General features: G+C 32.1%; 1 protein-coding gene across 1 annotated transcript; it reads right to left on the bottom strand.

Moving 5' to 3' along the window:
• Positions 1 to 587: 587 nt before the first annotated feature.
• Positions 588 to 5,263, bottom strand: LOC133285766 (UDP-URONIC ACID TRANSPORTER 1-like). The gene is made up of 5 exons (XM_061483046.1): positions 5,183 to 5,263; positions 4,613 to 5,089; positions 3,437 to 3,540; positions 1,308 to 1,536; positions 588 to 977 (listed from the first exon to the last, which is right to left on the bottom strand). Exons 1-5 carry the CDS (start codon positions 5,261 to 5,263, stop codon positions 831 to 833), a joined length of 1,038 nt encoding a protein of 345 aa, XP_061339030.1. The 3' UTR covers positions 588 to 830.
• Positions 5,264 to 15,754: the final 10,491 nt, after the last annotated feature.

Raw genomic sequence — 15,754 nt, 5'->3', positions numbered from 1 at the left:
GGAGTGCCCTTGGGAGCTATTTATAAAGGAAGTTTGTGCTTACGGGTGAAGGTTAGTGGGGAGAAGGTCAACTCTCCTTGGGGCCATATGCTGATGGCAGTGTTGGGCGTGACAGGCGCTGCCATCGTAGCAGCGCTGTGCCTTCTGCGTCTAGCGGTGTTAGGCGTGACAAGCGCTGCCATCGTAGCAGTGCCTTCTGCGTCTGGCGGTGTCAGCATAGGTCACAGGGGGACAGTTTCCTCTTAAGGCATTTGGGCGACCGCTTTCGAGAGTTGAGGTCCTTAGGTGGGATACTTTGGTGTTTAGCCTTGGGAAGTTACCATATTGGGGGGTACGCGTCGCCCCAGCTGGTAGGGCTGACGTGGATGCTTGGTAGGTGCTGGGCTTTGACTATTAGGCCTGACTCTTGTTGGGCCATTCGGAACAAATGGTATATAGTGTCTACCTCTATTTCTTTCTAACTCATAATACATATTCAATTGTTATATAAATGATATTGATATTGAATATCAAACATTGAATATCAAACTCAACATAATCTTAAGTAAATTCAAACTTAATCTGAAATAATTTCTTCCGAGGCCTTCCTAAACCATAATTTCTTATACTTCAACTCATTCCAAAAAAATTATCGGTACTTTTACTTGGGACAAAATGTACGAGTAGTAAATAAATGTTTATGTGGTAGATACAACAGAATAACGTGATAAAATCACTTCCCTCGCCCCTACTCCTAAGTCCTAATCACGTTTCAAATAATCTTGTTCATATAAATAAACTACAATAAAATACAAGAATATGACAATCGGTGAATGTAAGAGATTGATTGTTCATCTTAACCTCCTTTTGGTTTCTCCATATGCAGCTACTCCCATTACAGTAATTGTGTAGCCACCCATGCCAATAAAAGTGACAGGGTTTCTGAATAGGAGTATTGAGATTACAACAGCTACAGCACCTTTTGCATTGCCTAATACCTGAGTAACATAATTTGAGAGGGAATTCATAGTATGAATTGCATAAAATAACAAAGCTAAGTTTGCAATAAGCACACTTGACATGCATTCTATTAAAACCCAAGGAAGCAACTTCCACAGCCAAATAAAAACCCAAGAATCTTCATAGAGTTAGGACCCTTTGTTTGAAAGTTTAAACATCTAATATGCTATATAAAATACAGATACAAGTCATTTTCAGTTTACCATTGAAGGTTTTAATAAGTAAAAAAAATGATGGTCTTCATTTTGCTTTTAGCGTTTAACTAATAAGTTCTCATAATTTCTAGTAGTATGCAAAAAGAGACAAACCTGGAGTGTCAGAGCACTTGTATGTTTAGTCACCAAGAAGTTTGTTAAGTTTGCTGCATATGCTGTGACTGAATTAAGCAAAAGAAGTAGCCACATAGATTTATTGTCCCTTCCAAGGGATATTGTGACATCTACAACATTTGGCTCCATGATAAGCGCTGCAGGCAACAGAACTAGGACCGCGATTGGAGACATATACAGCAGCAAGTTCATTGAGTTCAACTTTTCCCTGTTTAGTTGAAGTAGATGCAACATTATAAGCAGTGTACCATTAAAAAAAGGCTTATCCAATTTTGGTTTACCAAGAGTCCAAGAGATTATGGAGAGGGAGGGGGGGGACCACAAGTTCTGCTCATAGTCATATCAATATCGATAACTTGGAGTAACATAAAAATTTCTGATACTATTGCAAAGAAAAGAAAAAAATGATAAAGGATTCGTAAGTTGACCTGTAAGTACAAATAATTTAGCCAGAGTTTCAAAGTTAAGAAGGGAAAGAAACAGATAGTCTTTTTTTAATGTGGCTAGTTGTATTTGTACACAAAAAATAAATAAGCAGAAAGTATGTGCTTACAATAAAGTTAAGTATTAATCCTTTCCAAAAATTGAATCCATTCATTTGGATAATACAAGTGAGAAAGAGAGATGTTATATTAAAGGTTTAAAGACTCTTCGGACACAGTGATTCCACAATAGTGAAAGACAAGAACAGAGTTAAGTCAAAGTTTCGAAATGATGGTGTTTTAATCACACCATAAGCTCATTCACAACTACTCCTTTCCTATTTTATATATTTAAAAACCATCATATACCCTAAAATACAAACAGTATAAGAACTTCCATTGGTTAGCCAACTAAACCACGAAAATGTGATTATTTGTCCGGTTGGAAATTAAAGAAGGGTAAAGAGGTACAGAAAATGGACACAATCTGCTTGACAACACAGGCTATTTAGATCTAAAACCATCCTGGATTTCAATCACAATGAAGAAAAAAAATTGACTTTTAAGTAGTGTTATTTTTTGACTGCCTCCACTCAAGTAATAATTCTGACTCTCAAGATGTTGACTATTAAGATGAAGTATACTAAAGATGGGCATTCATTACTAATATTCAGTATCAACAAATTGACTCAACATAACTAAAAGAGCTTGCTGAAGAATAGTTCAATCAGAACCAGGTATTAATATAAAAAGGAAACTTACCCAAATGACTTATATGTAAATAAGTACAAAGCGTAAAAAATAATAAAAAGTTTAAGCAAGAAACATCAGGATGTTAGAACTTTCTTTTTCTTTTCCAATTGTACAACAACAATGTGGAGGAAACAAAAGAAAGAAAAGAATGTTCCTCAGGTAGCAGTGTTCCGCCAGCTCATCTTTCATGCATCAAGTAATTATGATATATCAACATGTTTAATTACACAAGTTAGAAAAGGGTATCTATTTTTCCCCAAATGATTTTTAGCTCTTAAAAGTGTAGTTTGCAGAAAAATGTAAATTCGAAAAGATTTTCATTTTTCTCACATATCAAAAATGGGATTCAAGGAACATGTCAGTTTCTTTCAAATGTTAAACCTGAGCAAGCAATATCAGCAACACAACTTCAATTAGACAGTTACAAACTAATAATACCTATAAAGATTTTAAAACATATGTTCTTCTACCCCCCAAAAAATGTTCTAGAGAATACTTATACGCCATTCACAATAACTAAATATTTTCAGCCAATATGATTTAGGCACTTAATCACTTCACGACCTGTGCTACTGATCAATTGCATAAGACCTAATGATAAGTTTCATTAGTTGCAAATACCTTAAGAACATTTTAACCAATAACAATATTGAAAAACCCATGAGTCATGACATTGTATCTTCCACATGCAGTACAAGTAACAAATTCCTGAAACATTCTAAGTAGGTTGTTTCCCATGAAAAGTAAGTTTAGACAGCTAGTTCCATGTTAATATACACGTTCTGGTTTCAAACGAACACTAATACAAATAAGGTGAGGGAATACCTATTGCATAGCAGATTTCAGTAATCCTAACTTTTTAGCTGGGAAGTTTTAGAAGTTATATGACAAAGAGGAAGTTATAAATCATAGAAATAGTTTAAGATATTTTACCCTTCAGAAGAAAGTAAAATGCTCTGAAGAACAGACTTGAAAGCTCTTGCAGCAGTTGCACTTAGACACATAATGAATCCAAATAAGTGAAAGCCTGGCTCGCCCTGCCATCACCAAGAAAATCTTGTAGCTCATAGAAGCAAAATGAATAAACAGAGGGAAAATGGGAAGGAAATATGCACCAAGCAGGTCCAAAGGAACTACAATTCCTTGCCAGTCACATAATAAATTATTAAATTATAATATGGTCCTAAGAAAATACACAGAATGCCACGATAGTTGAGAGTAAATAATGAAAAAGAGCCTGATTCATGACAAGTTTTAGGCGAGATATTATATATATGAGGAGGAATATTCTTACTACCAAAAAAATCCACTACCTATCTAATCACCATTGGTTTAGCATTTTCTCCCTCTTCAGAAACTTTTCAGCATTCTCTCTATGAATTCAATGGTGATTAGATAGTTAGTGGGTTATATATATATATATATATATATATATATATATATATATATATATATATATATATATCTCGCATGATTAGATAAAATGACATGATTGGTCAAGCAAATAAAGCTAGTTGATTAAAAAATACCCAAAAATCTGGCTATCTGATATAAGTTAATAAACTAGAAAAGTGCAGATCCCAAAAAAAAGAAGAAAAAGACAACAGAGAGTAATGTTTCTTCCTCCAAGAAGCATCCATTTTTCCTCATGTACTGGAATTTCTTCATCCAATTCATTTTGGGAAGAAAAAAGAGAAAAAAAAAAAAAAAAAAAAAAACTCCAATTGTCCTAGATTTTCAGTTCTTGTAAAGTATAGATCTCATTAACTACCAAGAAGGATGCAGTTATAAAAAATAAATTGCTTATGTTTCCAACAATCACAGATCAGCTAAATTGCACAAACAACCACCAGCTAATCTGTTCAACAGGATTCAGATCTGGAATGACATTTGGGATATGATGTAGCATTGACATGTAAATCAAAACTATATATTTATGGATAATTACACGAACTGACACAAATATCATTCACACATCAATATGAACCAATAAAGATACCTATTTCATATGATCATTCACAACAAGAAAATCCTCACGACATAACAATATAAATCAATTGAACGGAATAAAATTATAGAAGATTCCATGAAAACAAAAGAAAAACATACCCCACTAGCAATCACAACCCCAGCAACAACAGGGACAAGAGCACCATATGTGACCCAAGCTTCTCGTTTAAGGGTAGCCAAATAGGCAAACACAGCAGTGAAGAAAGGTGTGGTTGCACCCACAGCTTGGTTAAAGGAAACAGCAAGGTACCTGAGGGAGATGTTACCCCCCACAACAGACCCACAAAAAACAATGCTCAAAGTTGCAATCTTTATGAACTGGGACCTTGATTTGATCATCTGTTGAGGCACAACCTTGAAGAACACAATAGAGACATAGCTGAGAACAGCACAGGCAGACATGTGACACATTGTGAGGAAGATTGGGAACTTGAACCCATAATTTGAAAGAAGGTACTTGTTGAGAAGGATCACACCAATGTTTGATGAATACCAAAGGGTCACAAGAAAACAGATGAAAAGGTTCTCCTTGTTGTTAAAGGACATCATCTTCCCTTGTCTCCCACCACTTCCTCCCTGCATTTGGAAATTGCACATGAACATGTCATCATGTTTAACATTAAAAAAAAAATGTCTCCTTTTTTTTTGTACATTTGTTTATTTACTTACCCCACTTTCTTTCCCTGTGCCCTTTGTTTCATTTTCAAATGATGCTTTGGATCTCATGTTGTGAGAAGCATGTGTGCTCATTGAAACTTTTGTTGGTGTCTCTGCAAACGGGAGAAAAGAAAAAGAATGATAGATAGATAGATAGGACCCTGTGCTTTTGTTTGTGGAACTATTAACAATGAGGTTTTTTTTTTATTTAAAAAAAAAAAAAAAAAAACTGCTATTTGTTCTTATTTACATCCACTCAACAAATAGTGATGAATATTAATCAAAGATTGTGAAATAGAATTAACTCAGATTTTGTTGAGATGCTATTGCTAATGAGGCAAGTAGCACCAAATTAGAGGAAGTGCTATTTATAGTAAGTTTTTTTCGTTTGACATTTTCAAGGAATCGTCATCCTTGAAAGTAGTAATCACTAATTTACAACAATATCAATTTATTAGGAGATGAAATCTTGGTGTGTAAAAATTGTATTTGTTTTTTATAAAAAAGGAAAGAAAATAAAGAAAATAAGGTTTGTTTGATTCTGTTTTGATTTTTTTTTTTCTTAAAACTGTTTTGTAAAACAGTTATTTTCTATATATATTTTTTTGAAAGTTAAAAACAAAAATAGAAAACAAAAACAACTCAGATATGTTCTCTAAATTTGATTTTAAAAACAAAAAAACAGTTATAGTTTTCAAAATATTTTTTACAAAACAGGAGTTGTCAAACGAGTTTTTTAGTTTTTTTTTTCTGAAAACTAAAAAACTGTTTTCCAAAATAGAAGTAGAAACAATATTTTGAAATTGAATTTCAAATCATTAAATCAAATAAAGCAAGTTATTGTTGTTTCGTGAATATTTGATTAATTTGAAATGGAAGAGGATCTGATTTGTGAGAGGTGTCCTACTCCTACACATTATATCCATGGTCCTTCAAGTACCAGATTCCCACCTTAAAGTTTGGATGGGTGTAAACTGTAAAGTATTCCTGATTTTTGGGGTGTTTTCCTTGTTTTACTTCTTACTTTTTTTTATTTATTTATTTATTTATTTATTTATTTTTTGTGCTAATAATGAGTGATTTAATAATTAAATAAATAAAGGTTAAACGGCAATAAGTAATGGGAATTGAGATCTGTTGCGTTGCGAATGTGAAGAGCGGTGCAAGGCGACACGTTGGAAATTAAACGACAAAGATTCGAACACTTGTCATCTAACCTCATATTTAATTGATTGCGTTTCAAACGTTATTCCCAACCGATGGCGCATAATAAGGAGTCGTTATCACCACCGACACTTTCATAGTTAAAACGCCTTTTTTTTTTTCATACTAAGATTTTTATCCTGCTCATATATTTGATGTTTATCAGTATCTTATATGGATTTTATAAGAGTTATGTTGGAGGAAAAGTGATCGTGTAATGTTATAGAGATTCATTTTGCGTGCCTTAATTTTTTATTTATTTTTTTGTTTTAAAAAGTGTAGGCCCACAAAATATTATGAGAGTAGAAAAATTTGTTGTGTTAGGTTAAAGAATAAAACAAAAACCCATCTTATATACAAGATATCATTTGTACCATAGGATATGATTCACATGATGCTTAACAATATGTATCGTAGGATATATTGTAGAGAAATTATATCGGACAATACAATATTATATCGTATATTATATGATATGAAAATTGTTATGGAATATTTTCATATCCTAACCACCTACCTAAGGATCCCTTAAAGGATAATTCTCCAATTCTTCTAACAATATAAAACAGTAAGGCAGTTAAGAATAGAGTCTCTATCTCAACAGAAATGAAGTTAAATCCTACTACAACTAGGAGATCTACACAAGCCCAAGAGGTAACCCTTATAAATAAGAGGTTAAAGACCTCAGGTATACAGTCTGAACTCATTTACTACTTCTGCCCACACTGTGCACACACCCACGTCTCGGCTATAAGCCTATTGTTTGTGCGCAATGATGGGGATTTTGGCTATAAACCAACCAAGATACATATCTATAGGATATCTCTGAGCGCATACCCTTATCATTATACGGTTTAATAGAATTGAACAAAAATAAATTAAAATATATAATTTTTAATATAAAAGAAAAGAAATAATAATTTGTGATTTAAATTCAAAAAAAATCTACAAAAATAATTATTAATAAGAAAAAAATAAAGATTTGATTTGTAATTGTTGTCAATGTGAAAATTTTGTATTAATAAAGAAAATAATTAAATAAATATATTTTTATTTTTAATGTCCCTGAAATCTTAAAGCCGCTAGGAATGATAAAAGTAAAGGCATCATCATACAAAAATAAAATAATATAATTGGCTTGATATGCTAAATGATATTACCAACAAGAATGATAAGGGAACGACTTCAAATTGTTGAATAAGAAACAAGAGATGAATCAAATAATTACACTAATGAAGAGTATAATAGATTAATTATGTTACTTATAGATGATAGTGATAAATCTTAAGCAATTAATTAATCATGCATATGATTATAAAACACCAAATAATAATAAATCAGACCAAATAATAATAAATCAAAGTTATAATTGTGTGTACCTTGTTGGGCATTACAAAGTCGGATAAAAGCTAGAGAAGACGAGGGAACAAGATGCTAGAGTCTTTCTCTCTATTACCTATTCAAAAGTTGGCAGCCTTCAGCGATGGGAGCATAATGGCTCATGGAGCTTATCTCCAATATAAATAGGCTAGAGAAGGGACTTAGCCAATTATCCAGAAAAGATTTTGTATCCACTGGGTCCACCCATCATGAAAAATCAGGGTCATACTAAAGCCTACGTGCCCAACTAGGCCCAATAACAACAGATACCAGAAGCTCAATTCAATATGATCAGAGCCAGTTACAATAATAATATTAGTTTTAAAATACAAAACTAATTAATCAATATTGCCCACAAAAAATAAAATTTCTAACATTCTTTCACTTGGGCTATATTAATTAATTTAATATTATTTTAAAAATCATTTTATTTTGAAAATGACATTGTCGGGTTAATAAATAAAAAATAATTTTACGTTGCCATAATTTTGAAAAGCAATATTCCAATTCCAGCATCTCAAAATGATTCAATCTAACATAACCCCATCATAAGAACATGGCGATCAATATACCGAAAATGTGACACGTGTTTTACTTTTGTCAAATCATTAATAAATAATTTATTTTAAAATTAGGTAAGAGAGTGATTTAATAAAAAGTAAGTCACGTGTCACATTATGAATGGAAGCACCGAAAACTCAATACATCCGTAGCATTGGAGATATTCTCGTGTATAGGAAATAAAACTATCTCGTACAATATGATAAACATAAAACCCATAAATAATAGGAAAAATATTGTTATTTTAAAATATATAAGTTTGTATCATTTTATGTAAAATTACTGTATTTTGGTTATTTTTTAACTTCTCTCTAATTCACAATACTCTCACTTTCTTTCTCTCTCTTTTTGGAGTTAACCCAACCATAATTATATTTTTGAGGCGAGTTGACTCCCCCGATATTCGCATAAGCTTTGACTTTTTGAGCCAGTTATGAGTCTAATTTGGAGTGCGGGGCAGGTCAAGGATAAAAATATTTAAACTCCTTCCAAAGGTGGCATATGAAGATCGAACAAAGACCATTTTCTTTCCACATACTTAGTTCCCTTGCTACCATCATTTGGTAGGCTCTTTGACCCATTTGGGATTTTTATCCCTTTAATTTACGAATTTGGTATTTGGTTTATGATATTTACGAATGAGGGTCATTTAGTGACACGAGGGGGTCCCAGCGTCACTGAGTGTCGCACCCCACCCCCACGACACTTACACATCTTTTATTTATTTTTAATTTTTTTCAATTGAGTGACGCCATCTCTCCCGGGGAACTCTCAGGATTGTGCCACTCGTTAATCCTGTCACCGTAAAACTTTGAAAGACCATAACTTTTGACTCGGGTATTCAAATTAGATAATTTTTTTTTATTTCACATAACTTTTCGAGATCTACGCAATGACATCTCATTTGACATATTTTATCTTTCATTAACATAGTTCAAATTTGCAAAAATAATTCCATTTTTTTTCAAATGTGAACTATGTTTGTGAGAGACAAAATATGTCAAATGAGGTGTCATTGCGTAGATCTCGAAAATTTATGTGAAATCAAATAAAAAATCATCTGATTTGGATACCCGAGTCAAAAGTTATGACCTTCCGAAGTTTTACGATAACAGGACTAATGAGATTGTGCCACTTGGCACAATCATGTGAGTTGCCCCCAAGGGAGGGGGCGTCACTCAATTAAAAAAATAAAAAATAATAAAAGAAGTGTAAGTAACGTGGGGTGGGTTGCGGCACTTAGTGATTTCAGACCCTCACGTCACTAAATGATCTCCATTCTAAATATCATAAACCAAATACCAAATTCGTAAATTAAAACTCAAGAAAACCCCAATGGGTCAAAGAGCCTCGTCTGCTCTCAGTTTCTTTCTCCTCCTAATTTTGTGGATGTGAGAGAATATAAAAAAACACTAAGCATGCATCAAAATACAAAACAATGTAAGTTTACTTAAAAGGTTTTATAAGAGTTATGTTGTAAGAAAAGTGATTGTGTAATGTTATAGAGATTCGTTTTGCGTACAGTAATTTCTTTTTTTTCTTCAAAAAGTGTGGGGCCCACAAAATGTTGTGTGTGTAGGAAAGTTTATTGTGTCATGTTAAATGACAATTGCAAACCCCTTAATTAGAATGATATAAACTTTTTTTTTTGGTACATTGCCAGGAGGTATCCTCATTCAACCTTCTCCGGGCACCATGCCCTCAGGGTACGGCCCGTTTGGGCTAGCCCCTCATTGTAACAGTGGGTGCACTAAGCTTCGCAACCGGAGAAAGGACGAGACTAATCCCCCAACCGAAGATTTTTTGGCTTATCCTCTGGCCCCCAAAGATTTTTCAAGAAACTGCTTGAGGCAGGGTTTGATCCCTGCACCAAGCAATCTCTTGGGAGCTCAGCTGCCAACTGAGCTACCCTTGGGGGTTAAATGATATAAACTTATATCTTTAAAATGATAAATGTTTTGTTATCAAAAAAAAAAAAAATGATAAATGTTTTTTCCATTAAATATGACAAAACTATTAACGTGATAACTGATAACATAAAATAATTAGTTTTAAACTCAAGTGATTTTATTTTTATTTTATTTTTTGGAAAATTTATTTTATTTAAATTACGTTGATTTTATCATCTTATCACATTTATAATAATTAGATTATGCCAATTAATTCTTGTAATTAAAGCATATTTCTTTCTCCATTATAACTCAAAAATTATAATTTTCTTGAAATATTAACTCTCAATTATTTCCTTAAATCATGCCTTTCATTATAATTACTTTTTTTATTATTATTTATTTCCATATAATCATCATTATTTTAATTATTATTTTTTTTTATAATATTTCTATAGAAATCAAATCTGGTATATTTGTAGTGTTGCATGATATATGTAAAATAATATAGAATGAGATATTGATAAAATATTTTATTTATTTATTTTTTATATATTTTTAATTTAAAAAATAGTATTTAATGCAAAGTTCCGTGCAATTTTATAATAAAATTTGAAGAATAGTTATAAGAGATTAGTGTTTACTTTTAGGAAAGAATGTTTGTCCTTTAAATGATATAAAGTTATGTCATTTTAAGAGAGAAAGAGACACAAAATAATATTTTTTATGTAAAATTTAAATTAAAAAATTCACTCACTTTCTCTCTCATGATTTTTATTTTTTATATCTATCTCTCTCCTAAAATTACATAACTTGTGTCATTAAATATCAAACCCTTACTTTTATACATGAAAAACTAATCATACAGTCTATACAGAGCACAATGGAGTTCATCCAACTATTATCTTTTTCCGGTTATCAAGAAGTTATTGTTAAGCAAAAGGAGTTTTGTGCCTTGCTTCCATTTTTCATAGCGTCCTAATTTGAAATTTAAAAAAATAAAAGCCGACAAAAAATTAGTTCTTTATTTGTAAATGTATTGAATTAATCTTTTCAAATACATGTCATATTAATGATTTTAAAATCTGACAAAAATTGACTTAATTAACTAATAAGATTCAATAACGTCAATAAGTTAAAATATATTAAGTTCCACTGTCACTAATGATCTTTTATTGATATGTCATATATATAAGATTTATTGATTTGTCAGTTGTATATAAGACTGAGTTATTATATTCTCCAAAAAAAAAAAAAAAAGATTGAGTTATTATTATGTAAACAAATGAAAAGTAATTTTTTATTTTAGTCACTGGAAAGTATATTTTTTTATCAATTTAGCCCATCTAAAACAAATTTATCATTTTAATCTCTTAAACTTAGAATTTTTTGTTTTTTATATATTTGAACGCAACCGTGTTACACCTATAGGAATATACTAGGCATTTCCTATCCTTAGCAAAGGCATAGAATACATGATCTCTTTAGAAGTGAACATTAATGTCCAACGATTGTGCTAGTAATTGTATTTACGGAACGAGTGGAAAAGATAACTGACAATCATACTTTGGGCACTTGTGTGAAGGCTATAACTATGGTGCCAAGCCTTGTGAGTACTGCAATAAGTTATGATCTATCCACTCATTAGCTATATGAGGTCATATATAGATGAAGTGTACTAGGAGGTTTTCCTTTGTGAGTAGTTTAGCAGGCGATTTAGTGGTGTCATGTAATGCTTAGTAGATAGTTGTTTGTAGTGGATGGAAGTTGGGAAATAGTGGTGGAGTGGGATATTTAGCACATGTCATGTAGTAGGGTAGGAAATGAAGACCATTTAATTGATCCATAACATAAGCCCCCAACCTGGCATTGCACAAAATCAAAATATGGGGTGAAAGTAAAGTCTGCCTCTCAAATAGTATTTAATTTTGTGCAAAGGATATTAATGTCGATAAAATTCAGCTTGTGACTGGTTCCAGGGTTCCAGGTTGCTTTGTCAGGTTGTTCATTGGTTGTAGTAATCTTTGAGTTTGCACTTGCTTTTGAGTTTGAAGTCGGAGATAATAACTTGAGAAGTAACCTAGACGTGCCCAACTTCTAATGAATCTCTGTCTTTTTCCTTTTATTTTCCTTCGTTCTTACTTTATTTACCCAAATGCATTTACCCAGGCAATTATATTATCATTTATGATAACACTTCCGGCTTATTGAAGTCGAGTGCCCTTGGTGCCTTTACTTAGACAAACAAGAGACTTTTGATTTTTTCGCTTCCAACTTGGAAAAGGACGGGTGTCCAAGGGGCTATAACTTTGGCGAAAAGGGACTGTGATTTTTCCGCTTCCGATTAGGAAATGACGGGTGTCCAAGGGGCCATAACTAGTGACAAAGGACTTTCAATTTTTCTTCTTTCGACTAGGAAAAGGAGGGGTGCCCAAGAGGTCATAACTAGAGGCAAGGGACTTTTCAATTTTTCGGCTTCTGACTAGGAAAAGGACGGGTTTGCAAGAGGCCAACAATTTGGGGCAAGGGACTTTTCAATTTTTTTGCTTTCAACTAAGAAAAGGACGGGTGCCCAAGAGGCCAACAATTTGGCGGAAAAGGACTTTGATTTTTCGGCTTCTGACTAGGAAAGGATGAGTGTCCAAAGGGCCATAACTGGCGGCAAGGGACTTTTGATTTTCTCGCTTCCGACTAGGAAAAAGATGGGTGCCCAAAAAGGCATAACTGGCTGCAACAGACTTTGCAACTTTCCCACTTTTGACTAGGAAAAAGACGGGTGCTGAGGGTTTGGGGAGAACATGGGACTTGATGCTTCTAGCCGGATTATGTTTGCTTTGTCACTAAACTATGAATCCAATGGATGGCTTGTACTTGAAAAATATGAAAACGTGCAAAGAAGACACTGTGCGTTAATTGTTCCCATGATCAAAATAAAATACAAGAAGAGTTAAAGAAGGAAGGAATATTTTTGAAATGCTAGGACAAGTGTTTATTTGTGAAGAAAAGGTTACCTTAGAAATAAAGCATTCCGATAGGAGGCTTACTTTCTGATCTAAAATGAGTTCATATATGAAGTGAAGACAAATAAATACAGTAAAGACTCCACACTCGAAATCGAAGTGTATGCACTCAACTTCTTTTTCTTATTTGTGAAATGCAGGACATGTGTTTATTTGTTAATGGCATTAGCCTGTCTCGTGACCCAACAAAAATTGTCATTAGCAAAATCCCGATTCATCTTTATGACAACAATTACCATCCTTCTAAAGATATTATAAAATCCAAAAGTAGACATTTCACTAATATAAATATTTATTTAAATAGAGAGTAAAATGAAAAAAGGTGACACATCTAAATGTAACCACCAAGTCTAACAATAGGCAAAAATACCTTGGGGTTTATGATGATTTTATCAGCCAATTTTAACCTTATCAGAGGAAGCCAACTAAAAGACTATCTTCTTTATTCATAACACACGCACACACTGAACTTAAGTATTTATTAGTAAAGTATTACTGAAATAGGTTTCTAAGTCTATGACAATCGCAAACCTAAACAGATAAATTTTCAATTTTTAAGAATGCCCTGGAATTGTTTGATCAAGCTACTCCAACACTAATTCTTCTATTTGCCTATCATCCATGGAAGTTTGCATCGAAAATTAGTTTATACAGCAATGCTGCACATGTTTTATCTGTTCTTCTCAGTCATGTTCTTACAATGGAACATTTATGAGCTAACCTATCTCTATTACACATAATATGCATTCTGCTAGCAACAATTGAAACAAATATACAAATTTTAAGATTTCGATTTACCTTGCAAACACACACCCATGAGAAAGAGAGATTGAATTTTGATGAGAAACACCATTATATGGAAGAACCAATAGCGCAACCATCTCGTGCATAACATATGCAATGTACTTTTGTTAATGTTTCCAGCTCGTGACACCAAATATGCCTTTGGGTTGTGTGACACCATCTTCAATGTTTTCATCTTATGGTTAAAGGTGACAATTATGAGTTGAATCCGATAGGTCAAACCGTCAACCCGCCAGAACGGGGCGGGATGGGTTACATATCTCAACCTACCAACCCACTGTGGGTCAAAATGGATTGGCCTGCGGGTCAATTTTTTTCTTGTAGTACTTTATTTGTCATTAAGCTTTTGTGACATAATTTTTTTATCTTATTACTCCCTTAGAAAAAATAAAGAAGAAAAACTTTATTTTTGACAAAATTTTTCCATATATGGAGACAAAAATAAGTTGCTAAAAATGTCTAAGTGATTATTAACATACATTTAAGCTTGAGATTAGAAAAACAAAACTAAGGAAAGTGTAAATTGAAAATAAGTAATATTATAAAATTAATAAAATATAATTTATTTTAAATATTATTTTTTATTTTTTAATGAGTTAACTCACTAACTTGTCTAACTTGTCAACCCACCCTAAAATAAAACAAAATGAGTTTTACTTTTCAATCTACATTCAAAAAACAATACGGGACAAATCGTGCATGCCGATCCGTTTTGCCAATCTATTTATGGTGATAGTTTTCCTCGCAAGAAGGGAAGATTCGAACACTATAGTCGTCTAACCTCGTATTTAATTAACTCTTCCAATCGATGCGCATAATAACTTAATAAGGAGTCGTTATCACCACCGACACTTTCCCTGCCAAAGAATTAATAAACTCTTTTTTTTCTTCTTCTTGGGATATATCAAGATTTTTATTTTTTGCACAAACAAATAAAACGGTTAAATATGGAAAAGCTATTAACACGATGGCATATAATATTTTTGGAAAAATTTTGTTTTATAGTCAAGTGATTTTGTTTTTTGTGGAAATTTTATTTTATTTAAATTAGGTTGATTCTATCATCTTAATTGGATCAGGTCAACTAATTCATGTAATTATATCATATTTGCTTTCTCCATTATAATTCTAATATTATAATTTCTTGAAATAATAACTCTCAATTATTTACTTAAATCATGCCTTTCATTATAATTACTATTAATATTATTCACGTATTTCAATATAATCATTATTATTTTAATTATTTCTTTCTTTATAATATTTCTTTCCATATAAGAAAGAAATCAAATCTGGTATATTGTTAGTGTTGCGTGATATATGTAAAATAATATAGAATGAGATATTGATAAAATATTTTATTTATTTATTTTTATATATCTTTTATATTTTAAAAAATGGGATATAATTTGAAGAATAGTTATAAAAGATTAGTGTTTACTTTTACACATGAAAATCTAATCATAATTCATGCAGGGCACCAATGGAGTTTGGTTCAACTATTATCTTTTTTACGGTTATCAAGAAGCTATTGTTAAGCAAAAGGATTTTGGTGCTTCCATTTCCATTTTCCATGCGTCCTAATAGGACCTTAAAAAAATAAAAGCCGACAACAAAATTTGCTCTTTATTTATAAATAAATATATTGAATTAATCTTTTAAAATAAATGTCATATTAAATGCTCCATTTAATATGACATGTATTTTTTAACATCTGACAAAAATTG

This window comes from Gastrolobium bilobum, unplaced genomic scaffold (assembly GCF_033153095.1).
Source record: "Gastrolobium bilobum isolate Gb01-03AN ecotype WA unplaced genomic scaffold, APGP_CSIRO_Gbil_v1 utg1991, whole genome shotgun sequence".
Lineage (NCBI taxonomy): Eukaryota > Viridiplantae > Streptophyta > Magnoliopsida > Fabales > Fabaceae > Gastrolobium > Gastrolobium bilobum.
This window is presented reverse-complemented; position numbering and strand designations above follow the sequence as displayed.

Excerpts from the sequence above, each read along its gene's own strand:
- LOC133285766 (XM_061483046.1), bottom strand. The coding sequence starts at position 5,263 with ATGAGCACACATGCTTCTCACAACATGAGATCCAAAGCATCATTTGAA. Across the intron at positions 3,541-4,612 it reads GGGTTGTGATTGCTAGTGGG|GGCGAGCCAGGCTTTCACTT; the intron begins GTATGTTTTTCT and ends TGGTGATGGCAG. Across the intron at positions 978-1,307 it reads CAAGTGCTCTGACACTCCAG|GTATTAGGCAATGCAAAAGG; the intron begins GTTTGTCTCTTT and ends TATGTTACTCAG.